Source organism: Drosophila eugracilis, unplaced genomic scaffold (assembly GCF_018153835.1).
Source record: "Drosophila eugracilis isolate 14026-0451.02 unplaced genomic scaffold, ASM1815383v1 contig_415, whole genome shotgun sequence".
NCBI lineage: Eukaryota > Metazoa > Arthropoda > Insecta > Diptera > Drosophilidae > Drosophila > Drosophila eugracilis.
In genome coordinates this window covers 1,580,788-1,606,112 of record NW_024573278.1, presented here as the reverse complement: position 1 = coordinate 1,606,112, position 25,325 = coordinate 1,580,788, and the positions used below count along the sequence as shown (strand labels likewise).

At 39.5% G+C, this 25,325-nt stretch overlaps 1 protein-coding gene across 2 annotated transcripts; it reads left to right on the top strand.

Moving 5' to 3' along the window:
• The first annotated feature begins 18,327 nt into the window (after window positions 1–18,327).
• Window positions 18,328–24,397, top strand: LOC108116825 (calcyphosin-like protein). 2 transcript variants are annotated; one of them, XM_041818917.1, is made up of 5 exons: window positions 18,328–18,454; window positions 21,404–21,552; window positions 23,573–23,692; window positions 23,824–23,881; window positions 23,941–24,397. In XM_041818917.1, the coding sequence occupies exons 2-5, from the start codon at window positions 21,404–21,406 to the stop codon at window positions 24,253–24,255; spliced, it is 642 nt and encodes a 213-aa protein (XP_041674851.1). In that variant the 5' UTR covers window positions 18,328–18,454; the 3' UTR covers window positions 24,256–24,397. The 2 variants fall into 2 exon arrangements, with proteins under 2 accessions (XP_041674851.1, XP_041674852.1); XM_041818918.1 differs by lacking the exon at window positions 18,328–18,454 and adding an exon at window positions 21,014–21,044.
• The last annotated feature ends 928 nt before the right edge of the window (window positions 24,398–25,325 follow it).

Here is a 25,325-nt window from a genome sequence, read left to right as displayed (position 1 = left end):
ACTTTATGCCAAATTTAATTAGGCGCAAAGCGAAGCGGCCAAAAAGACGGAGTGAAAAACGAGCGGATGACTTCGATTTGAAATGTTGCCAAAAGAGCGCAAATTATTTTCGGGGATCGTCTTTGAAAAGGGTTGACTTTCGACTCGTTGCTCTTTCAATTTTATTTTATTTTCCCATCTTCTCTGGTCGGCAATTTAAAATTGTTTAAAGAGCACATTAATCAAAAAAAAAAGGCTCTGAGCTAATATCCAGCCTTCCAGTTCGTTCGGTAGCTTTTGTATTATTCGGTCAATATTTCATGACAGCTCTGGCAAATTGCTCATACGTCATGTGGGCGGCATGAATAAGGTAACGCGTTGCCTGCAATTTGCCGTTAATAAGTTGAACAATTCCGAGTGCGATTTCTGGCTTGATTTCTGGTCAGAATGTGTATAGGTATACGTGGCCGTGTGTGTGTATGTCGGCGAAAGAACAACAGCATTAAATTGCCAGCAATTACGTTTTTATTGTGCTAAAATGCACCTGTGCATATTCCTGATGGCGCAATTTCGAACAAAAACAAACGACATCGGAAAGAACAACATTGCATGGTCGACGGCGGTCGAAAATGGGAGGTTGAGTGGGTCGATTTGGGTGGCAGATCGCCTGATCGGTGGCAGGTTGAAAGTGGGCAGCTCCAAGAAAACCAACAACTGTGGTAACAGTAGAATAACAGTAGCCGGATCCCGCCCACCAAACCAAGGTTTTAGAAACGCGTGCCACACACAGACCAAAACAGTTGGGATCAAATTCATAGCAATAACAGAATAAATACTTCTTTGCAAAATGTTTTTTAAATATTTTGTGCAAATGATAATTATGATTAAAGGATTTTATACTTCTATATTGAAGTTTCTGTTAAGTTATTTGTTTCAGCTAACTTTCATATATTTGAATAAAGAAAATGTGTAATTTATTAGTATATCTTAAGCCCCATAAGTCACTTCTCATATTTATTTAAGAAGTAAGCAATCAAAAAATCAAAAATCTATAAAAATCTTCTAACTTTTTGCCTTCTATTGTATGTTGTCTGCATGTGGCCAATATTAGCACAGGTAAATGTCCAAAATTAACATTGAACTTTGGCAGAGTGGAAAGAGCAGAGCACCGAACCGAGCAGACGACTGACTCTCGAACAATATTATTGCAATTTTCCGGGCCCTGCATTGGGCTTAGTGTTAAGCTTAATGCCGGGGCCAGACATCCGACTCCCCGATAACAGGATGTCCATACAACTGCCACTGCAGCTGCAACTGATTTTGCATCTGGTCCGGCAAATGACGATGTCCGTGTCGCATATTGTGATAGGCCCGTGCCCGCATCAAATTCAGGAAGTTTATCCAGGGTGTGAGGGGTGGGAAAATGCTAGAGACGTGGGGGCATGGAGCATGGGGCATGGTGCTGAACCACCGCCTGCTTCTGGCATGCATCACTGGCTGTGCAAACACTGAACCCACCGGTGGAATGGCGATTTGGAGTGGGCGGTGCGGTGGTGCGTGCACGTGGAGAATGGCAATTGTTGGGCTTAGGCCAAATCATATGACACAGTGGGACTGCTAGTGGGATGATGTGACTTGAGTTGACTTGAGTTGACTTAATCGACCTAGAAACCTTATATAATATACTTATTACTACTGTCCTAACCCTAACGATTTATTTATTTAATATTTAATCTAACCAGTTTAGGAAATAAATTCCGAAATAACTTCCAAAAAGTGTGTTTTATTTCTTAATGAAAATTACTATACGAATCTGATTCCTTATATTTCACTGTATAAATCACTTAACCTTAGCAAATATTTAAATGTCCTGATCATCTTCCATTATTAAATCCGAACTGTGGTCCACTGTACCTGTGCCTTGTTTGTCTATCATAGATTGACTTGCTGCTGTTTGGCCACGGCAACAGTTGCCGTTCGCAGGGCAAATTCAAAGGAAGACCAACTGACGCATCGACTGGACGGCAGGACTAAAACGAAGCAGAAGGAGCAAAAGGAGCTGGAAGAAGCAACAATAGCCTAGCGCTGTTTGAACTTCATTAAGCAGCTGTAGTGGCAGTGCCACTGAAACTGGCAGATGGCGATGGCGATTTAGAGAAGGTGCGGGGAAATATACGGTTGAATGGGCGGATGGGTCAGATCATGACTTTGATTTGCGGTGACTACTCAAAAGCAGCCGCAAACGGCGCATTATTATAACATTGTTGTAGGAAAATCCCACCGAAGCACACACCATTGAACTCCGACCCTGACCACGCCATCTCCATCTCAAATTTCGTACACAACTGTTGCAGGCATAACCGCAGAATTAGCAACATTTGCGGTGCGTGGCGTGTGCGTTAAGTTGGCAAATAATGCTTAAAGTTAACGTCAGAGCCTTTTGCGGTTTGTCACTTGGTCAGGCATCGCAACCGCCCCCGAAATATCCCGAAACCCACACCAGGACGACACCTGAGTGTGCCAGTGCGGTCTGTTGGCCATTTATGCGTCCATTCTCACTCCCTCACTCCATGCCTCATTTGCCGACCAAATGCGTTTCGCTCGGTTTGGGGCTCAATCTTCGGACTTGACATCAGATCCATAGTGCCAGCTCATAATTTAATATTGATTGGGTTAACACAGCTGGACGACAAATCGTATAGAGAAAGAGAGGTGACTTGGTCTCCCCAAACGACCAAACCATTTGGTTATGTATGCAACTTATTAGGTGCTTCATAGGATTTCACTCTATCTCAGCTGGCTCCTAGTTCACGTTCAGAAAATATACTGCCAGCATATATAACCGGAATAATAAGCTCAGCCAAATGGGACACTTGTTGGCCAAGAGAAGTTTGTGGGCGAATATTATTTATACCTACTCAGGTCACACTTTAAGTGCTTGGATTTATGCTAGTTGAAGCTTGATATGTGAGTATATTTCTTATTATATTTTCAAAGTGAAATGGAGCGTAAAGAAAAAATGCATTTATACCAAAGACTGTGATTTTTCACTGAAAAGCCTGTTCTATAAAAGATATCTATGTTTGCAAAAAAATGGAATACAAATTAAAAGAAAATCTGTTCTAGCTCGCAAAAAACTATTACTTATCGATAAGGGCTTTTATTTTTAGGTGCTTTTATGTAATGCGAAACTATATTAAAAACATATTTTCAGAATTTTTCTATTAATTGTTTTGATGTTTTGGTGCGAGCCCTGTTTCAAGGGCTGAAAAATCAGGAAACCGATTTTTAACAGAAATTTGCCACATTATTTTCAGTTCTTCAGCTCTAGCTCGGCCAAAACAAGGCGCACAGCAAAAAGAATGGCTGTTTTGAGCTGCTAACGACCAACACTAACTACCCCTATCACTCGTTTTTCGATATTCGGAAAATAAATTTTGGCCCAAATTTCGCATTTTTGATAAGGGGTACCATCATCAAAATTTTCAAAAATGGGCCAAAAATGAAGTTTCCCAGATTTGAATGAAAACCAATTGGGAATCATAGCAAGCACGTTAGGAGCCATACGAGGTATTACATTCCTCATTTGGACCATTTTTGGCTGTGCTATGGCCAAAGAACTGATTTTTTTGTGCCCAAAATCACGTATACGTCGGTTGACAGCAGAGAGCCCGGATTTCTTGCAGTTTCTTAGCTCTAACTTAGTCAAAACAAGCCGCATGGCTAAAGCAAAGACTGTTTTTTGCAGCTAACAACCAAAACTTTGAACCCCTATACTTGCTTTAATCATTATTGTTCTGATTATTTGGTGCGAGCCCTGTTTCAAGGGCTGAAAAATCAGGAAACCGATTTTTAACAGAAATTTGCAACATTATTTTCAGTTCTTCAGCTCTAGCTCGGCCAAAACAAGGCGCACAGCAAAAAGAATGGCTGTTTTGAGCTGCTAACGACCAACACTAACTACCCCTATCACTCGTTTTTCGATATTCGGAAAATAAATTTTGGCCCAAATTTCGCATTTTTGATAAGGGGTACCATCATCAAAATTTTCAAAAATGGGCCAAAAATGAAGTTTCCCAGATTTGAATGAAAACCAATTGGGAATCATAGCAAGCACGTTAGGAGCCATACGAGGTATTACATTCCTCATTTGGACCATTTTTGGCTGTGCTATGGCCAAAGAACTGATTTTTTTTATGCCCAAAATCACGTATACGTCGGTTGACAGCAGAGAGCCCGGATTTCTTGCAGTTTCTTAGCTCTAACTTAGTCAAAACAAGCCGCATGGCTAAAGCAAAGACTGTTTTTTGCAGCTAACAACCAAAACTTTGAACCCCTATTCTTGCTTTAATCATTATTGTTCTGATTATTTGGTGCGAGCCCTGTTTCAAGGGCTGAAAAATCAGGAAACCGATTTTTAACAGAAATTTGCAACATTATTTTCAGTTCTTCAGCTCTAGCTCGGCCAAAACAAGGCGCACAGCAAAAAGAATGGCTGTTTTGAGCTGCTAACGACCAACACTAACTACCCCTATCACTCGTTTTTCGATTTTGGGAAAATCAATTTTGGCCCAAATTTCGCATTTTTGATAAGGGGTACCATCATCAAAATTTTCAAAAATGGGCCAAAAATGAAGTTTCCCAGATTTGAATGAAAACCAATTGGGAATCATAGCATGTGGGGAAAAATCTTTGTTTCTTTTTAAATTATTTCTATTCAAAATATTGGAATTAGTTTTTTTAAACTTTTTTAATCTCAAAATTTCCAAAGCCGCTAGAGACAAAACATAAATGACACTTTTATTTTATAAACTCATTCTTTAAAAATTTTTTTTATGTGTGTTCATATTTCCTATTCTGTTTGATTTCCATATATTTTATTACGTCATGACCTTTACACAGTCGTTTTTGCAGAGCATCAGGTGATGCCATGGCGACATTTATTTTATATGCAACATAAATTGAGAGCGGTCATCCTTTGAGGGAATGTCCAGCTGGTAATCAGGCATTGTTCTGCTAACAATGACTCAATTCGGGGACAGGTAGCTGAGTACAGGTTAACGACAATAACGTGCAGCATTAATTAACTCGAAAATAAAACGAAATTAGATAGAGAGAGAGAGAGAGAGAGTGGGTAGGAGACAGGGGTCATAATGGGACAGAGGGTCAAACAAGGAGAGAGAGGGCTTTAACCTTACTTTTTATATTTATTAACCCTCTGCTTGCCTTGGCCGCCACAATAACTGTAATTTCGCTTTATGACTGCAAATCACAACCGAAACATAAAGGCAGTGGCATCAGGACAACAACGCACTCAGTCCTGTGAGTTGTGTATGTGAGTGCACTGAGAAATATATATCCAATGGCTTATATTCCTAAAAAAAATGGAGCTTCTACCATTAACATCATAGAAAACAAATTTATCTTAAAGTTACATTAACCCTTAGCAAATTTTTATTTCAAAACTTAATTTATTACTCTAACTTCTACTGATTTCCTTTCAGTGTGTGCACTCAATGAGAATAGCCGGACAACGCTGCGTATACGCAACCTTTTCTTATGGACAATTGATGTCTGCACTGCTCCAGTTCTCTTTGGTTTTTCTGGAAAACCCACGGACCAAACAGACCGTTGTTTGCCCGCTGGTATTCAGTCCTCAGTCGTTGGTCCTCGTTGGTCGTTTGTAATGTTGTTGTTAAGTCCGGAACATGACATTAGCCATTAACTCGCTGCATGCTTGCCTTCGGTTTACATTCGCAAATAAAACACAGGCGCAGGCAAAGGACGACGGTCTGCCCACAAAAGACAAGGGCAAACAGAAGGGAATCACAGTTGAAATGAAAATGTATAAAAAAGGACATTTGAATTGGACTTATGGGACCACAACAAGCGTCGCAGCATCTACCGCACACAAAACACACAGAAACATTTTATTCTTATTGCCCCCAGTGCTGCAGAGAAGGGTAAGAGATTGTGCAGATACTGTATGATATGGCAGGGTATCCCACTGTTCAGTAGCTTAACAGGAAGGAGTTACCTCGGACAATGAGCTGTCATTGTCATGAACCAATCTTGAGAGCAGTGCAACCTAAACAGCAGAAAGGTATTTCATTTGCAGATATGTTGCGATGTTGAATAAACTATAAAATATTGATTTATATTTATATTTTATATTAGAAAAAAAGAACATTTTAATATTAATAATAATTTGTATTTTATTTTTTAAACCCCCAAATTCACTGGAATCTCAAAAGGAATATTATATTTCAAAGTGCTAAACGGTTTTCATAGATATCCAGCGATCACTGTTCCATCAGAAATCACAGTTGATTCACTTACCCAACCCTGGGATTGGTATAACATGTGACCCAAAAACAAAAGACGTGTGTGTCTAAAAATAATAACGACTTGCCAAATAAAAACCAACAGTGATGGCAGCCCAAAGTGCGTGGGTTGGGTTGAAGTTAAGATTGGAGTTATGGTTGAGGGATTGAGCACTCGCTTGGACATTCACTCACCCGAACTCACACATCCCATAACATTGAGGTAGTTAAGAACAGCAAGACGAAGTCATCGTGTCGACGACTCCGGAGTTGATTTCTTTTTGCGATTCTGCCTGGCCTCAATATCCGACTTGGTCAATGCACTTGAGAAAATGTATAGCAAAAAACTGTACAACTATAAAAATTCTCAACATTATTCCATGAAGAGTGGCGTTATCACGTCACCAGTAAATTTGAGTTAAATGACTTAAAAACTTCCTATTAAGAACAGCTTTCTCTTCTTATGTACCTATTTATTTTCAGTGTAAGCCTGGTCCTGATTTTGGTCCTGGTGGTCTCGTCCAGATGCTGGTCCTTGTACGAGTCCTGTTCCTTCTCCTGGGCTGGCTGCTTGTTTTATAACCTTTTCACTTTATTTCCCTGGGGGCAGATAAAAAATGAAGAAATCCTTATCACAGCGTGTCAAGGATTTGCTTTTGTCCATTCCGCAGGACAAGCGCCTCCATAATACGCTTATTTGTAACGCATTGTGGGCGTGGTCAAAATGGGCGGCTTTACTGATAAAGGAGAGAGAGGAAGAGAGAGGGTTCTCTGCTAACGAGAAAGTGGGGGGAAGTGCGCAATAATGCGACTAGCAAACAAACAAAAGGAGCAGAGGCAACAAATAAAAAGTTAACGACGAGTTTGTTATGTTTATGTGGCCAACAAACAAATGGACCACATGTAACCAGCACTGGTGTGAATGAGAAAGGTATGTGGCCAGCCGAAAAGAGACGGCCAGAGCTGGGGGAGTGAATGAAACGGGGCCGTCGAGTAGATTGAGTGTAAGGCCAAAGGACGAAAGACCCTGACCCACCAAACAATCAACGCAAATTTCACGACAAAACGTAAAAATGCGTAAATAAATTTTATGCGCCCAAACACCCCCAAAAAATGCTTTCACCTTCCCTTCCGCCCTCTAACTCCTCAAATCCTTTGGCTCTTGTTCTCTTGAATAAATAATACAAAGCAACTTAATCACATCAACTTTAATGCTAAAGTACTTTTGCATATGGAAATTAATGGTGCACATAAAAGGGCGAAAGGCATTTAAATTCATTTCGCAAGACATTCAATTGAATTCTGCCCCAGAAATAATAAACAAATAAACTTAAAGGTTTTTTAAATTTAATAAAGACGATAAAGGTGTTCACATAAATGTTTCTTTTGCTTTTGCTTTGTATGAGATTAAAAGTTTCTAAAGACAGAAGTTAACAACTTTAAATAAGCCAAAGAGGAAATTCTAGAACTATACTTCATATCCCTTATATCCTTTTACTAATTGTTATTAAATTTGTTAAATTTAAGAAACATTTCTCTACATTTAAGAATCCCACAAGATGTGAAAACAAAAAGCATTTAATATTAACTTAAGTGCATTACAAACACCTTGCCAATATCTGTAGCCAAGGGCAATGTTCGATTTATGAAAGGCTTAATAAACTTCATTAGCACATCTTATGAAGGGACACACGAAAGAGTAAAAGAGTCCTGGTACACATCATCGGTGCTGACATCGACGTGACTCTGACAATTTAAATGCCTCCGAGTCGGCCACAATGGAGGAATGGCACTGGCTCCATAGGGATCTCGCTGGTGAAACTGGGCTGTCAAAACTATACCACAGACTAGGACAAGTTATGCAGGCATGTGTGACAGACGGACTCTTGGGCTGACGGGCTGGTCAGGAGCGAAAGGACTCGTTGGGGAATGTGGATGTGTAGGTGGGGGGAGAGGGTGGAGGCACAATGACGCTGCCAGCTGATAAAGATGTCCTTCCTGTTGTTCCTGCTGCTGTCGCCCTTAACTATGCAGAGCGTGTTGTCCCTCCGGCTACTTTCGCTAGCCGGCGCAAACTTTCACCACTCACTGACACACACATGCACACTCACACTGTCACACATTCGTTAGGCTTTGGGCGGTACATCCAGATCACGTAGGCATCATTACGCCATCGGGTCTGGCGAACGCACAGTGTCCTAGATTTTGAGTTTTACACATGTTATGTAAGTATCTAAGGGTGAGCTTAGTTAAGATCTTTCAATTTTTAAAATATTTTCTAATAATTTTTAATGGTAATATAATTTTATAGACTATAATATACCGAGTCTTAAGCAATTACTAAATTTTTTAAAGACTTTCTTAATTTTAAATTGTATTATATAACGCATTTTAGGATTCCTTCTTCCCAGAACCATTGTAACAAATTTCAATGAATTTTTTCGCACTGCCTTCCATAGTGTGCGTGTGTGTGTGGTGGGAATTTCACTGGCCAAAACCCAAAAATGTTGCAAATAAAAACACGCCCACACACTCTCCACAACGCTCGACTCCTTTGATGGCGCTGATGACTTCATTAGAGCCGCTCTATCAGTGCAAATGGGCCAGCGTCATCAGCATAGGATATATACGATGAAACAGGATGAGGATAGTGGTTGTTCCACAGGATTGGAGCCGAACGTGCCAACCCAGCAAAGTAGCGAGTTAGGGGCCAGAAGGCAGACCGCAAAAGTCGTCGGCCAGTGGTCAGTAGTTGAGTGCATTAGGCCCGCCGGCGAGTTCATTAGCAATGGGCCGTGGGTCATTAGGCCACTGTCACTGCAATGAACTCTAGTCGCATGGTCTCTTTAATGCACGACCAAAAGCCCCGAAAGAGGACTACTGGCCTTTAGGCAAATTCAACGGGGCCAGTTGCAGCTGCAGCTGTCTGGAACAAAAAGAGATTGGCACGCTTCATTGCCAGTGCAAGTAGATACTGGCAGAAGGGGCAAGTTGGCAAGTAGATTGTTGGGGTAGCGGGATGTGGAGATGGCCCAGACAAACACACTTGCACGTACGGCTAATACGTCAAACATGCTTACGCCAATAAGTCGTCATCGCTGCGAACGCTTCTTGCCAACTTGGCCAAATCTTATTGCCTGTCTTCTGTGCAACCAAAACCAGACTAAGCCAGACAAAAATCAGACAGACGAGGCAACCAGCTCTGAAAGTCAAGGCACTCAGAAAAAAGAAAGCAAAAATAATATATTGGAAAAAACACTACATAATTTCAATAAGGGTTGACAATAAAACATAACAAAATTTAAATACTCACTTTGATAATTTTTTTAAATTTTTAAATCTATAATTTAGTCATTTTTCCAGGTGTTCCAATATACGGCTCTAGGCAAATCTGATACGCTGGATTGGACCAGCACTTTTCGATAACTTCTTTATGCAACTTTTTATCTATTTGCAACTACATAGAGCTCTCTCTGCTCTTTCAGACTTTCGACGACCTGCAGTTTTTTCGCTGAGGAATCAAACGCATTACGTACAAAAGCGCCGGCGAGCTGGATTTCAATGATTTTATTTTTGCGCATTTTCCAGTTTCTTTTTTGGGGTAATGAAGGATATTGAAAGAGCTCTCACTAAAGAGGGTGGGGTGGTTGAGATGTGGATTTGCGATAGCAGCGAGCAGCAAGCAGCGAGCGGAGCAGAAAAGAAAAACTGTTACCTGTGGTCGAAGCTATTACTACGGAGAGTCCTTTACAGAACTTTGCACATTTGAGTTTGTTTGCCTGGCTGGAATGGGTTAAGAAGGGCACCAGTAGAAAAGTTCTGATGCTGATGGATTCAACAATTATGTTGAGTGGCTACCAACGAGCTACGAACTCACAACTCAGAACGAGGACAATAATTAGAACTAGCAACTTTAAGCAGTTGCCTGGCTGCATTTTTTGTATTATTTTTTCTCTGAATATTTTTTATGATTGCTATATAATTTGGAAAAAATATGTCAGAAGAAATCATTGTTTTATAACCAAGCCAAGAAATTGAAAAAATGGAAAACATGAAAAATTTCTATATAAAAATGTATTTTTGAATAATTAGGACCTATTATCTTATCCAAGACCAAAGCTAATTTAGGCTAAATTAGGCTAAACATAAACACATGATAAAGGTAAAGTCGATCAATATACCAAACATACTTCCAAGTATAATATATCCTTAGGGAGGTCATTCTGTTTGCCTGTTTGGCTGGCTTCAATCCGCTCTTCCGGATGGTTATTCAATTTGCAAATGTTTTCGGGGCTACAAAGCTGATGGAATACTGCAGCAATTATGTTCGTATACAGAGCATATATGGATTTCCTATACATATATCAGGATATATATATATATATATATATATTATATTCTGACCGACTTAGACGCTGGGGAATTTGGGAATTTCGTTTCCTTTTACTCGACCGCCGGCAAATTGAAGCGCGTAATTAAAAATTAATACCAAAGCAGACGTTGCCCACATCTGCGGTCGGTTTTTCCTGTTTCTCCTGCTTTTCAGCTGCTGCTCTGTCTGCCGTTTTTCTCCGCACTTTTATTTTGGGTTTCACTTTGTCTGTGGTATTAGAGCGGGTTTAATTTGGGTAGAGGTTGCCCCAAAAAACTGAGAGTTCTCGCTTATAATTGAACTTCAAATAATTTGCTAATTGTTTTCGTGTTTATTTGAATTATTATGAGCAGCAGAGGGAAAAATAAAATTATTTTGATTTACAAAGAGAAGTGATCTAGTTTTAGAAAAGAAAAATAAATAAAGTTTTAAATTATTTAAAATGAAACCTTCATTATCTAAAACAAATAAATTTTGTATATTTAAAGGAGAAAATACTACATGATTAGCAGCCGAATGTGACACCGATTTAATTATTTCAAATGCATTCGAATTCGTTGCGTTCTATTTAATTTGAATTTAAAATGATTTAACCAGTCGCTTTCGTTCATTGGCATTCCTGTGCAGCTATGCGTGGCATACAATTAAAATTAATTATTTGCCATTGTTGCGGGCTGAGTTGACTAATTGTTAACAATTTTCACCCATCTCAAATTCAGAATACACTCCTCCTCCTCCCCCCGATCTGCAAAGAAAGTCCAGGTGTGAGTTTTCACGTTGCCATGACATAATGTGATGGCCGGATCGCGCTATTATGATACATATAGTACATAAATGCATTGAAAACAGGTCTCTAATTAATTTACAATGCGCACACCGCCCAAAACTCATTACAATTGGTTGCGGGGGAGGCTTGAAGGCCGGGCGGAGATAAAGAGATTGGCGGAAGACAACGCCGGAAGGAGGGGCGGGATTTCGGATACAAGAGAGAGGTAGGGATGGAGAGGGTTGCTAATTAATTCAATGAACGCCAAACATTATTAATTATTCATAATCAAATATGCAATTGCCTCGCTTGTCGTCGCCGCTCGATGACAACGCCACCGAAAACATCGCGGGTGTCCCCTTTGGAGACCGAGGTGTGAGTCCAAACCATGGGGGATGCATATCAATGGAGTGTCTGCCAATTTCCACACTTCAGATATGAAAGGAAGGCCTAATCACCAGCTTACATGATTACCAATAACGAATTAGGAGGCCATTGTACTATGTTATTAAGGCTGAAAGTCGAAAAACACGAAGTCTTTGAAAAGGTAAATTAACTTAAGAAGATTTGCCTTTTGTCAAATGATATTTTATAAGTCTATTTAAAGATATGAAAAGAAAATTACTTCATATATTATTATACATTCTTTAATCACTTGCTTTTCACCCATTTTAATTTCAAGTACAATCGGTTACTATATGCCATAGAATTTATTCAGTCAGTGGTTCAAAACAAAAACCGTGACCCCGACCAAAAACCCAAAAGCCCAACCTCTGACCCACTGGCCAGATGTTGGCAAATGCCGCAAAATCTGCAATGACCATCCGCTTTTCGGTAGGAGAAAGGGTTATATCCAGAAGGGGGGAGTTATTGCACTCAAAATGGGTGGAGGTCATGAGGGGTGGTATCGGTTTGCTGCCCTCTTGGCGCCGTCAGCGGTGTTTGCTGCTTTCTGCGTTTGCAGCGGTGCAATTTATGCAAATTGCTTTCAATTTGCTTAGTCCATTGCTTTGTGCGCCAAATTTCGGCCGACTCGTGCCGATTGCGAACTAAAAATGCAGCATCAATGGCGGAGTGGGAGTGCCATGTGCGGTTGTATCTGCCACATTTCGTTATCGCTTTCGGAGGCGTTAAATTAGGCGTGCCAATCCATATTCCCGTACTCCACATTCCGTCCCGTCTGGTATTTCTCATTATGGTATTGGGATTTTTAAAGGGAGATCCGTCCACAATATTTCGACTTTAAGTAAAGGGTCATAAATCTTAATTAGGAGAAGTGCGAAACCCTTTTCTCTTATTGACTCTTATTGGCCTACAATATTAAGCTAACAAATCCACTTTATATGTTAGATAAAAAGTGTTGCCCAGTAAATCAAAGTACACGAGGAAATTTGATTTCTTCTCGCCGTCTGTATTCTGTTCTTAAAATCCATTTTCGGCAGGACATAACCATTTTCCCCTTCTGCGATTCGTAACAGGAATATGTCAACTGCATTAGAAAACGCCTACAATGGATCTGAAAAGAGATCCCAAGAAAATTCACATTTGCAAGAGCTCAAATTTCCGGCCCAGCATGCCCGCCCACCAAAATGCAGCCAACACTCTCTCGTATACGAGCTCGCAATTTTAACATACAACATTCTACTCGAACACTCGGATGCTAGGGCACCTGGTTTAATAAAGCCTTCACCTGCAGACAGGCGGCAGGACAACAAAAGGACCTCGCAGCAGCAGGAACAGGAACAAGGCTTGAAGAGTTGCTGTTGCTTTTGCTGTTGCCGTTGCAGTAACAACTTCACACTAGCACAGTGACTAGCACACAACAATGGCCAAAGGTCTTAGTCATATAGTATCTTCAAAAAGTATGTAACACAAGGGGCAGGTGCAGACTTGAATTCTAACAGAAAATTAAATTTGTTAAGCCTGAAATCTAAAGAAATAACTTTCGTAAAATCTGGGCTTTTAAATAGGAACGAATATTTAATATTCAAAGCTCTACTAACTCATTTATGAGTCGATTTTTTATGATCGATTTTTGTTTACGAAATATTAATTCTTAGCAAGACTTTATTTAACATAATTGAGTTGAAATAATTTTTGCAAATTTTCCGCCACAGCTTTCCCGCTGGCAACATATATTTTATATAAGAGTTGGAACTCCTGTAAAGATCCATTGTCCTGGAGATTTAATAAAATCGCACATTGCCAACAACTGTAACCTCTCCATCCCAGCCAGAACTTTGTCTACGATTAATAAGAGCCACACAGGTTGGACAGAAGCAAATAAGAATAAAAAACTCTTATGTGACTGAGTGTTGAATTGTATTCGCATTTGGTCTTCCATGACTGGAGTTGATCCAGTGGACCATCCACCATTCAATTCCCGCACTCGTTTGAAATTTATTGTTGCAGATGCCCCAACGGGGAGGTTCTGGCTCCCATGTGTGGCGCATATGTTTCGCCTTTTTTGCATGCAATATTCTATTGAAATATTTGCAAATTACTGGAGGATTTCACCATCGTCCTGACAACGACGTTGATCCCAGTGCCCAGACAATGGACAATTTGCGGCACAGAATCAGGTATTTAAAATGTGCACTCCATGTGGCACTAGTTAGGCAGATTTAAGCATATATGTACATATAGCATGGTTGGACCATGCCTGCAAGGCAGGCAGCAGGAGGAGCTGTCCATGGCCATAATTTATTACAAGGAACAAAGTTATTTTAGGCGTTGCACACGCTCATGTCCGTCCATAAAGAGCACTGGGTGAAAAATGTTTTCAGATCAATAACAAAATTAGACTTGAATTTGAAATTATAAAAAACGAAGATATAGTGATAGTGATAATCTGCTTACAGACATTGGCTTTATATTTTTACTTTCTGTTTTTTTAAATCTGAGTAGAGGTTAAGTAATGCTTAGACTTTTCCCTACAATATTGGTTCTGTTCCAATTTTCTATACATTTCCCATTAACTTTTTCTCTCAGTGCACTTGCCAAGCACATATCCTTTGTTCTGCTAGCCTAGCCGGACCATTCATTAAATAAAATAAAGTTAGCTTGTAGTAATTGTCAACGACAGTTTGATGTTTTTGTGAAATATTACAAGTAAATTGTTTTGCCGGCAGCTCCTTCGACCCATGCAGATTTCCAAGTACGATATCGCAAGAGAATAAGAAAATATATTCAGGACGGCTCCTTTATTGACAGTGTTGCAATTTGCTAAATTCGATTACATCATGCATATGAAAATGCCTGCCATCCGGCGATGATGATGTATGACCTAACCATTTTTGGCCATGATTAATGATTCGCTCTGTGATTGTTACCAAAGAAAACGGAATAACGATAGGTAGGGTAATGGGGTGGAGTCCTCAATTAAGTATGCGGCAAGGTCAAAAACCAAAGCAAACTCAATTAATATAAGCGGCGGGTCAACAATCAACAAGACCGCGACATCCACTTCCATTTTCCAGGCGACGCATTTCAATGACCATAAAACGCAGCTTTAAAGCCGGCTTACGTCCTTGGCCATCCGTTGTTTTTGCACGGATGTAAAGGAAAATCGGGCGTGGCTATGGGCGTAGGTTGCTGAGGTCGCCATTTCACTAATTAAGTAAATATTTACCAAACGCGCTCTCTCCGCGGGCTCCTCAGTTCGTTTCTAGTGGCAAGTTATCTGGAATTTTGCACGCCCCGAAATGCTTGGAGACAACAAAAACCCATAGTCGCCTATCGCCTATCCCATGGCTACCACAATAATAGACCCTAAGAATAATTCCTTGTCAACACACTCATAAATAATGGACTGAGTTGAGCTGGACCGCCCTCCATCCAGTTTTTCCACCTGCTTTCCACCATCAGCAGGGCCATCATCATCATCAGCATTGTCAGATTCAAGTGGCCAGGTACAGACAAAGGCAAAGTATTTATCATAAGCAGGGAGAAAATTGCCAAATTCTGGATGAAGAACTTCTAAATACCGTTGGTTTTAGTAATTTCTAATAATTTATAAACTTGCAGATAAACGCCAGAAAAGTATAAAAAATCTCTGAAGTTCTTCAAATCAAAAAAAGTTATAAAAAGTAATACGTAATATATTTTAGCCAATTACTTATTATATTTCATATAATCGAACTAAATCTGTTAAATAATATGAATTATGAAATAAAATCTACCTATTAGTCCATATATTTCCCTGTTCTTTGCCACAAAACTACTAAAATTCGAGGGTATCTGAAATTTTTAGAACTTTTTTATAGACGACAAATTTATCAGTGCCACAAAATGAGTTCCACTGACGAAGTTTCCGCCGCCCCTCAGCTCTTACCTGGCGACGATTTGTCATCTTTTAAATACAACAACAGTGCAGAGTGAAGTGAATGGCTTCAGAGAGCAGGACGAAGGACAAAGGACATGGCAATAATGCGTCGCAGCATAAATTTTATTTATTTTATAAGCGCATAAAGCTCTGGCCATGGTAGAGGAAAAGAGGTGGCCTTTTGGCCACTAGAAGAAAATATTCAAAAATTTAGAGTAAAAGAAAATTTTAACTTTTTAGGGAAGTTTTCAGATTCTATAACAAGTTAATTTCAAGATAATTAAATATGCTAAAAAACGTATTAATATTATTGTATAGTTTTCAATTTTGAAGTTGTCAAATGAATTTTGGCAATTGTTTCTTTGGCTCAAGTGTAAAGTCACACTTTTAGCTCACAGTGCAGATCCAGCACCTGCAGAGGCGACAAGTAGTCCCTCCTTCTTCATTTTCCGCCCGATGGCTGGCAACTTTGTTTGTCTAATACCTGAGATGCTTGGCCAACACTTTGTTGCCGTGACGCGGTATTCAAAATAGGTTTTTAGTAGACTGTCCGGGAGGAACGAAAGAAACGCCAGTAGCACGGCCACGCCCACGGTTATGAATGGGCAGTACATCCACGCGAACAGCCACGCCTCCCTCAGGGAAAATGGTGTGTGTGTGTGTGTGACTGTGCGTGATATGAGCAGCATCCTAGGATCTCCGCATCGCAGCCACTTCATGTCAGGCTTTGAGCGTAATTTTTCTTGGGTAAAATAACTTGAGCAGCATCACTAAACGAGCTTTTTACGCTGCCCTTGTTATAAAAAAAAAAAAACGAAATAGGGGCGGAGAGGAGATGAGGTGCTGGGGGGAGTGTCGCTGATGTCGTGGCAACGACGCGCTTGTAAAAGTTGAAAGATTTGCATAAGTAATTTGACAAAATGTAGTTGACAGTAAAAAGCAGCCAGCCATGCACACATGCAAGCAGAATGCCACTGATAAAATGATATGGCCAAGAAGTGAGGGCAGGGTAAGAAAAACGAGGGAACAGGGCCAGCTGATGACAGCCGGCGGTTGGCCAACAGGGAGGTGCAAATCTCACCCACATGATGGGGCAATCTTTCTTACTTATAAACCCACACGAAGAAGGCGGCCGCATTAGAGCGGCAACCGTTTCATTACCCCAAATGAGAAATGTGACGAGAGCACTGACAATGGAGATAATAACAAGTGCGAAAATATTTTTTCAAATTTAATAAGAGTGCTTTGGAAAGATATTAAAGAGAGAGTTGGACTACTAAATCTGATATTTAGGATCTACTCCTCTCTTACTTACTCTTTTGCTTAGCAACTAAAGCTTACTTTGCCTTTATAACTTATTGGAAATCGTAAGGAAAGCTTTTTTGTTCCTCAAATTGTTCTTATAAATATAAAGAATCCAACTCTTTTAATTCTCAATAAAATGTTTACATTTTCCACTTCATTTTCCAATCATTCGGTTTCTTATTAACTACTTTAAATTTAACTACACTGCTGCCATAAATATGGGTAATCATATAAACTTAACAACCGTAACATTGTCAACAATCAAAATGACACAAGTAATGTAGGTTTAGTGAACAAGGACCGAAGGCTTGACAGGATATATCCGATGGATTTAATACTTTTTTTTTGAACTACAATTAAAGTCAAGTATTGTAAATGTTTGGCTTTCAGCTTTTCCTATTATTCTCAGCAATATTTCTTATTTTTTTCAGTAGTGTCTTATTAAAATGAACTTATTCCTTCAGCAGAGTATCCAATAAATGAAGAGTACAGCTCATAAAGCTGACATCAATTTGCAATAACGGAAGCATGATATGCGAGCATAAATTTTATGCACTGCGACACCACAAAAAGCGGTAATGATAATGCCGTGTCGCGTCATAAAAATGTGCCACTCTTACACCCCCTTTCAAAAACAAAAATAAAAAATAAAAGGTGAGCACCCCAATAACAAACGGAAAAGGGGATCTGAAAAAATGTACCTAAACAAATTGCGACAAGCCACAAAAGCTCGCGTTAAAATGTATCTATGCATCCGTTGGCGATTGGCAGCAAAACTAACTGTGTTGCCAAGCTTTCTTTATAGTACACTGGGAATAAAACTATAGTCTTGGCTTAGGTAATGGGAGTTGAGTTAATATGCCTTTAAAATATTTAGCATAAACTGAGACAGTTGACGATAATGTAAGTCAACTTCTGACACCTAAGTTTACTTCTAAAAGAAAAGTAAACCCTAAAAATTACAAACTCAATCTAAAAGATATTTTGATTAGCTTTTCTGTTGAAATAAAACAATGCCCTTTTATCATATTTATCTTAGCAAATAAGTAAAAATGAAATAAATTGATAAAATATCAAAATAAAAAGATAAGATAAATAAATATCTAGGTTTTTTTCTGTGCTTTTTTGTTAGTTGGGTAAGGACGCCGCTTATGGCAATGGGAGGTAAGTGTGGGTGTGGGCTCGGAAACTATCCACAGCTGCAATGGGTGAGTGGTTGCCCCGGTGGTGGTGGCTTTTCCTCATTCGTTGCCAACGCTCCGCACACGCGACACGTGCGTGGTAAACTCCGTATTCCTGGGACATTGTGCATTGTGAAAAGTTGAAACTGTTGAAACTGGAATAAAATAATAATAGACACTGAGTGTCAGCAGCTGCCGGGAAAGGTAAAAAGTGTGGCAAAGAAATAATCGACATGTCTGTTAATTATGGTGAAAGTTTTCCCATACACATGTCGCTCCTTTTGCCGAGCTGGCACTTCTTTTCCCTTTATATATCTCAATATATATATTTTTTGTTATTTTTTTTTTGTGGAACGACAGCTGGCGTTGTCAGTGGCCGATACTTTGCTTGTTAGCGAAACAAGCGACATGTCATCAGATCTCTATATATATTTCGTATATATCCGCAACAGTTTCAGAATCTGGTGCTGCGTGTCATAAAGAGACACGCACAAATCATTCTTAAACTCAGCCAGGTTCCGTGTCCTTCTGCTGGCTTTTAACGTTGTCCTTGCTGCCTTTTGCTTAACTCGCAATTTATGGTTAATCGATGTTGTCTTTGAACGTGACCTATTTGCTTTATTTGCTATAGGTCTTCAGTCGCTGTGTCCTGCGTTGTCTACGGTATCCCGTGCATCCCGTGCCCTGTACCCTGTACCCTGTATCCAGTATCCAGTGTGTGTCGCCATTATCCATGTCGCACTCAGAGTCCTGCTGACGTGTTAAATCGTCTTTTTGTTTACCCTTACCCTCAATAAAGCCATCATTTATTTTTCATGTTCTATCGCAGTTCGTTAGCATCTCTTCCTTTCGGCTTTCTATGTGTGTTTTTTTTTCTTCTCTTCTCCTCGTTAGCTGGAATTTCACTTTTTGCATACGTGGCGTATACGCTATATTATATTGGTTGGGCGGAGAGTGGCTGGGCGAAATCGATACTACGGACGACCTTGACTTCCGGCAAGGATGCTGCAGTTTGCCATTCAAGGTGCATTTGTTGCCCGGCAACATTTGTTGCCAAGATCCAAGAAGCCCCCTTTTAAGAAAGCTTCACAGTTTTACAGTCGTTAAAAAACGAACTTTATAAGTCCATTTGGGAAAGCATTTTCAGCTGGTTACCTTTTGATATTAAATATAGTTTTGGATTTAAGTTATCTGAGATTATTTCCTTTGTATTTATTTTTGGACTACTACTAAAATAGGCATCGATTTTCAGATGAAGACCGATTTTTCCAATATTCCCATTTTATTAATTGCCTCATTTAGCTATAACGAAATTTGTTTATTTTTCCAAACAATAATTTTCCCCTCATATATATCCCGTATTTGTATACCAACTTTTTCCCAGTGCCCCATGACCGAATGGCGTGTGGCATCTAAGGACACTAAAGTGCCACCTGGGGCACCTAATTAGAGCACCGTTCATTACTCACGCCGCATTAGTCGTGACTGTCTAACTGGCTATCTAACGGGGTCATCAGGAATGGGACTCCCATGGCGGATGTATAATTATACTATATAAATATACAAAAAAAAAAAAACAGAGTTGAAATAAAAGCTTTGTGAGGTTGTTTATTCAGGCTGACATGACCGTATTCAAATCACATCAATCGATGTAATTTCAACGACCTCGACAGCCTTTCTCCCAGTCAAGGCTTCAATGTTTTTCCCTGAAACTCTGTATTTTCGTTGCCTTCTGAATCAATGTTATTGATTTGAAAGACAAATATTTGTCTCTTCAGGGTTTGTTTACTTCATTACTGGCAATGACTACATGAACCAATAAATCAAAGGAAATGAGGAAAGAACTACTGCAGGTCAAGGATGTTTATAAATCGAAGAACAAATTTTATAAAAATTCTTTCTAATTAGTTATTTTAAATCAACAAAAACTCGGATATATATAGAATTATATTAAATAGAATGTTTGGCTAAATTAACAACTTAAATTTTTGGGTATTTACAAACAAGCAACGGTGTGTGCATCGTTCATATACGAGTATGTTGATGATAAAACTATTATTATTGCCAATTGATGCGTGAAATATTGAGGTGAGTGCACACACTTACCCTCGCCGGCCAAATTGAGTGCTAATCAAACTAGTTGGACCTCGAGTCGGCACGGTTCATTGAGCCAAGTGCCACCTGGTCAGAGTTTACCCCACTGCTCAGCTAATCTATTCAAACGTATGTGGGCTCAAAGGTGGGCAAATGTAGGCGTGCTTAACGACACGGCAAGAAATAAGTTTTTATATGGTTTTGAAACATTTTAGAAACTAGAACTATGCCTATAAATATTTTCTTACAATATTTTCTTTCATAAGATATCAAATCAATTCTCTTCAGTTTTATAATTTTTCTACTCTTTTGCAATACATTTTTTTATATTTCTTAAACATTTTTCTACCAAACAAAATCTTTCAGTGTAAGTATATTTCCATTGCCTAGCCGTATTCAAAACTTAAATTTACTCAAAATGGTTATTTTATCGTCTTGAAGCTCTTCAACTTTTAATTTAACTAGTTTTTGTTTGACTTGGATTTACAATTAAAATTGGGAATTGCCGGCAAGCCTTTCAATGCGTTGAAGCGTGAATTGAATGCGCCATAAGTGTGTCAGTCCCAAGACAAGTCATATTTGGCCACATTCATTTAAAATGTAAATCAACTCGGCAAATTACAAAGCGGGGTGTTGGTTTCTTTGAGACTTTCTTTGTATAGCACCACCTTCTGGTGTAATTAGGCGCCTTTGAGCTAAAGTAAATCAATTCCTGGTGTAATAGCCCACGGCTATGGCTGTCGCAGCCTGGCAACCTCGCAAAGTCTATCGAATGAATTTTCCCGGACAGAAAAGTATTTTGCCAAGCTGACAATTATTGTAGCAGCATAAACTCAAAAATGAAATATCAAACAAATTCTTATTAATCGCCCGAGGCCAATTGACAGCTTAAAAGCGAGCTTAGGCGCACAACAAAGGGAACGGAAATGTTAATTAAATCCACACGAAACCAAATGAGGGAATGATAAGCATCATTCTTAATAATTATAGCAAATCTCAGCAATATTTAAACTTTTAATGGTGCTTAATACTAAATATGTCTGTACTTATTTCCCTTAGATGCCACGCGAGGACGACTACAACAAGGAGGCCGCCCTGAAGAATCTGGCCAAACGCGAGTTGGCCAACGGATTGGACAAGGATCCAATTTACAAATTGCGCCTGCAGTGCTTCAGTCGCGGTGCCACCGGCATCTTGGGCCTGTCCAGGTGAGAACCCTTCACCCTTTATCCTCAATACCCCTCAATACCCACGATCCAATAGGCAAAGAATCAGGGGCTTAGGCTTAGGTGAGGCTGCCTGTTTGCATAATGGTGCTCCAGTTTGTGTGTGGTCCAGAGAGGCCCTATGCGGTGGATTGTTTGCTATTTGTTTCTTATCTACATATTTTTTGGTGGGCTTTTTGATTGAAACGAAGTAGTAATTCCCTTTAAATACATAAACTTCCTTGGAAATGTATTTTAGCTTTGCAAATATTTAGTCAGTGTTGGTTTCGTAACTCGTCTGTAGTCTGTATTTATGTATTCTAAACTGAATCTTAATTAAAGGTATACAAACAAAATTATCAAATTTCTGATTAGTAATTACTTAAAGTAACATTCATGACTATTGGTTTTTAGTTACAAAATATCGAAACAAATCCAATTACTCTTATAAATGAGTTAAAATAAACTAAGAATCAGTTTAATTTACCTACAATCGTTTATTATTGGAATTCAGTTTCACAAACTATTAATTAATAGCTCTTTGCCTTTCTACGGATAAATCAAGACTAACAATCTCGGATCTAAGTCCATCAACGACTAGAGTATGGGAGACTTGGTCAAGTTATTTGGTAAACCCAAAATGTGAGATATGGCCAAGGTATGTGAGCAGGAATTCCCCCTTATTCACCTGAGATGCAGATGAGCCTCTTCTGAAGCGGAACAGCCCCTCTAAGGGGGTGCGGTATTAAAATGATGAAATCGTTGAGGGTCCGACAAGTGACGAGACCGGGAGCATATGGCCAAAAGTAGGGTAGGTGAAGATGGCCGAGGCTCGGCAGGGAAAATATGGCAAATGAAACTGAAACTTTGCTGGCTTTTTCTGCTGCCGCTACTGCAGATGCAGATGCAACTGCTACTGCTGCTGCTGCTGCTGCTGCTCCTGATGATGATGTTAAGTTCGGGCCCAGCTAGGCGCATGTAAATACGAGTTCGAGTGCATGTTGAACTAACATTCTCGAAAGCGCTTTCAAGTGTGTGTGCAAGTGCAGGCCGGGCAGGAAAAAAAAAGGGAAATAGAAAAAACTATAACTATGACGCTCGCTGGAAGAATGGGCAGGAGGAAGCTGAAGGGGGAGTGGCAAAAATCGCTGACTGAATGCAAACAAACATAATTGGATTTCTGTAGTTGCTGTCGAGTAAAGCTACAGTCTGAAAAATCAGGGAAAACTATAGCATCTTAATTATTTGAGATATAATATTTGATAATAATATGACTTAAGTAAATATGCCAAAGAAACTTAAATTTTAAATGATTATTTTTAACTTTTTTAGTTACCTAAACTTTATTTGTTGTGAATTTAGTATTTTAAGAAATGTTTTTAGCGCCAGTTTCAAGGCCTTCAAAATACTCCTTTGCTCCCAGTGCAGCGACCTGCCACGGCCCCTTTCCACAATCCCCACAGTGTTCACCTCAGCCCACTGTTAGTTTTTATTTCAATTTGAGCTGGGAGCACAGAAGCAAAACTGCTCTTCCACCTGTACCGCCCAACGCCCACCTATCATACAACCACCCATCGCCTCCACCTGTTTTTGCCCGCCCGGCTGTCTGCTAACAATTTTGCCGCTTTGAATATATAGACATTTTGTACAAAATCCTCGCATCTGCAACATATGTACGGTGTGTGCATTTGTTTGTTTGTTTGATTGTTGGCTTGTCGGTCGGATGGTGGCTGCGCCTATTGGCCTCGTCCTCGTGAGCGCGCATTTTCATTTGTATTTATGCAATTTGTTTGTTTGCCAGCCGGAAAATTCAATGCATCGAATGCATAGCTGAATGAGCCCCTCTTCCTCGCCTCGCCCCACTTTTCCGAGTATCTATCAATGGCATATTCTTATCCAGCCCGCTTTGTCCCGTGGCAATAATAGGAATATATTTTCATTTTGCCATTCATATTGAGAATTATTTTTGCGGTTCTCGTTTCGATTTTCTTTTTATAATCTGGATTTTTTGTTCATCTTGCAGAGCATTTCGGGTGATGGACGACGATGGCAGCAAAACACTCAGCGCCGAGGAGTTCAAAAAAGGAGTCACGGATATTGGTCTGGAGCTGAGTGATTCAGAAATCGAGGAAATGTTCTCCAGGTTGGTTGTTTTTTTTGAAAGAATTTGAAAGCAATTAGAGATTGAGATTATATTATATACAACTGGTTTAAGTACTTAAGAAATATTTTACAATATTTTGTTATTATCTGACATGTTACTCTAACCCACAGCTTCGACACAGACGGCAGTGGCAACATAAATATGACTGAATTTTTGGTCAAGTTGCGGGTAACTAAAATGGAAATTTAGATCTAGAAATATCATTACAAATCACTCATGTCTTTCAGCCCCCTATGAATAACTCACGTATCAGCATCATCGAAAAAGCCTTCGACAAGATGGATGTCAATGGCGATGGTCAAATTACTGTTGCCGATTTGAAGAATGTTTATTCTGTCCGAGATCATCCAAAGTACTTGAGTGGTGAGATGACAGAGGCTCAGATATTCACGGGATTCCTTAAGAACTTCGAAGTGGGTGCTCCGAATCCAGATGGAATCGTGACCAAGGAGGAATTTATTAACTACTATGCCACGATCAGCGCCTCGATCGATAATGATGCCTATTTTGATCTTGTGATGCGTCGCGCCTACAAACTATAGATATGTTCCTCTGAGAATTTTCAATTTTAACGTCCATTCGCCGTCTTTGAAGCTTGATCAGTTAATTGAATCGCACACTTGTATTAATAACTAAAACGCCAAGCCAATGTTTTAATTAAATTTACTAGTAATGTTGAAACTTAAATAAGCATTTTATATTTGATAATGAGAACCAAAGAATAAGAAACTCTGGGAGCATAAATGGCAATCAAACCTATTTTAGCTGACTTATATATCCCAAATATGTTTCTTAATCATCAAACTATAAAAAATCATTGCAATTTCAAATTAAAGAAATCCAAAATCAGCAACTTTAGTTAAAAATTTTCAACAAAGCAGTTGATTTGAACCTTAAACCGCTTTAACTAACCTAATCCTTGGCTTTACCCAGCGATTTGCGAAATGACAACGCAAATCAGTCGAGCCGTAAACATTCCAACAGCCCCTTGCCCCCCGCCCCCGCATTACCATTCCAGTTGCGTGTAGTTTGGCCAAATAATGCGCTATAATAATTTATTAAATTAAAGCCGCGTGCTAATTAGCATAAAACTAATTAGATTACTTGTACATGCGAAGCCGCAAAGCACGGCGTAACACTCGCTGAACGGGCGACAAAGTTTGGTTTGAATTTGGTTTTTCGGTGAAATCGTGGGCCCACGCGGCGTATGCGCAATCGTTAGCTGTGTTTTTGTCGCTTTTAATAAAAGTCAGTTTGGCAAAAAGTCAGGCCAGCTAACACAGACAGAACAAATAAGCCTGATTAGCCTATGTTTGTATATGTGTGTGTGTGTGTGTGTGTGTGGGGTGTGGGTGTCTCTTACTACGTTCATACCATTCTCATTTTCAAAAGAGCTTTTCAAAGAGCTGTCAGAAATGCTTCATTCGATTTTCACTCGAATTCCAATGATGATGCTGATGTGTGTTCAATGAAAAGAAAATCTATGACTCTTTTGAAGCCTAACTAATCATGTTTCAAATTACTCACTGTTAATTAGGAGGAATAAGGAAATTTAAAGAAAAAAGATCGAAGAGTGAAACTTATTCCTGAAAAATCAGTCAATTTCTTGATA

Excerpts from the sequence above, each read along its gene's own strand:
- LOC108116825 (XM_041818917.1), top strand. The coding sequence starts at position 21,404 with ATGCCACGCGAGGACGACTACAACAAGGAGGCCGCCCTGAAGAATCTG. Across the intron at positions 23,693-23,823 it reads ATCGAGGAAATGTTCTCCAG|CTTCGACACAGACGGCAGTG; the intron begins GTTGGTTGTTTT and ends TCTAACCCACAG. Across the intron at positions 23,882-23,940 it reads AATTTTTGGTCAAGTTGCGG|CCCCCTATGAATAACTCACG; the intron begins GTAACTAAAATG and ends CATGTCTTTCAG.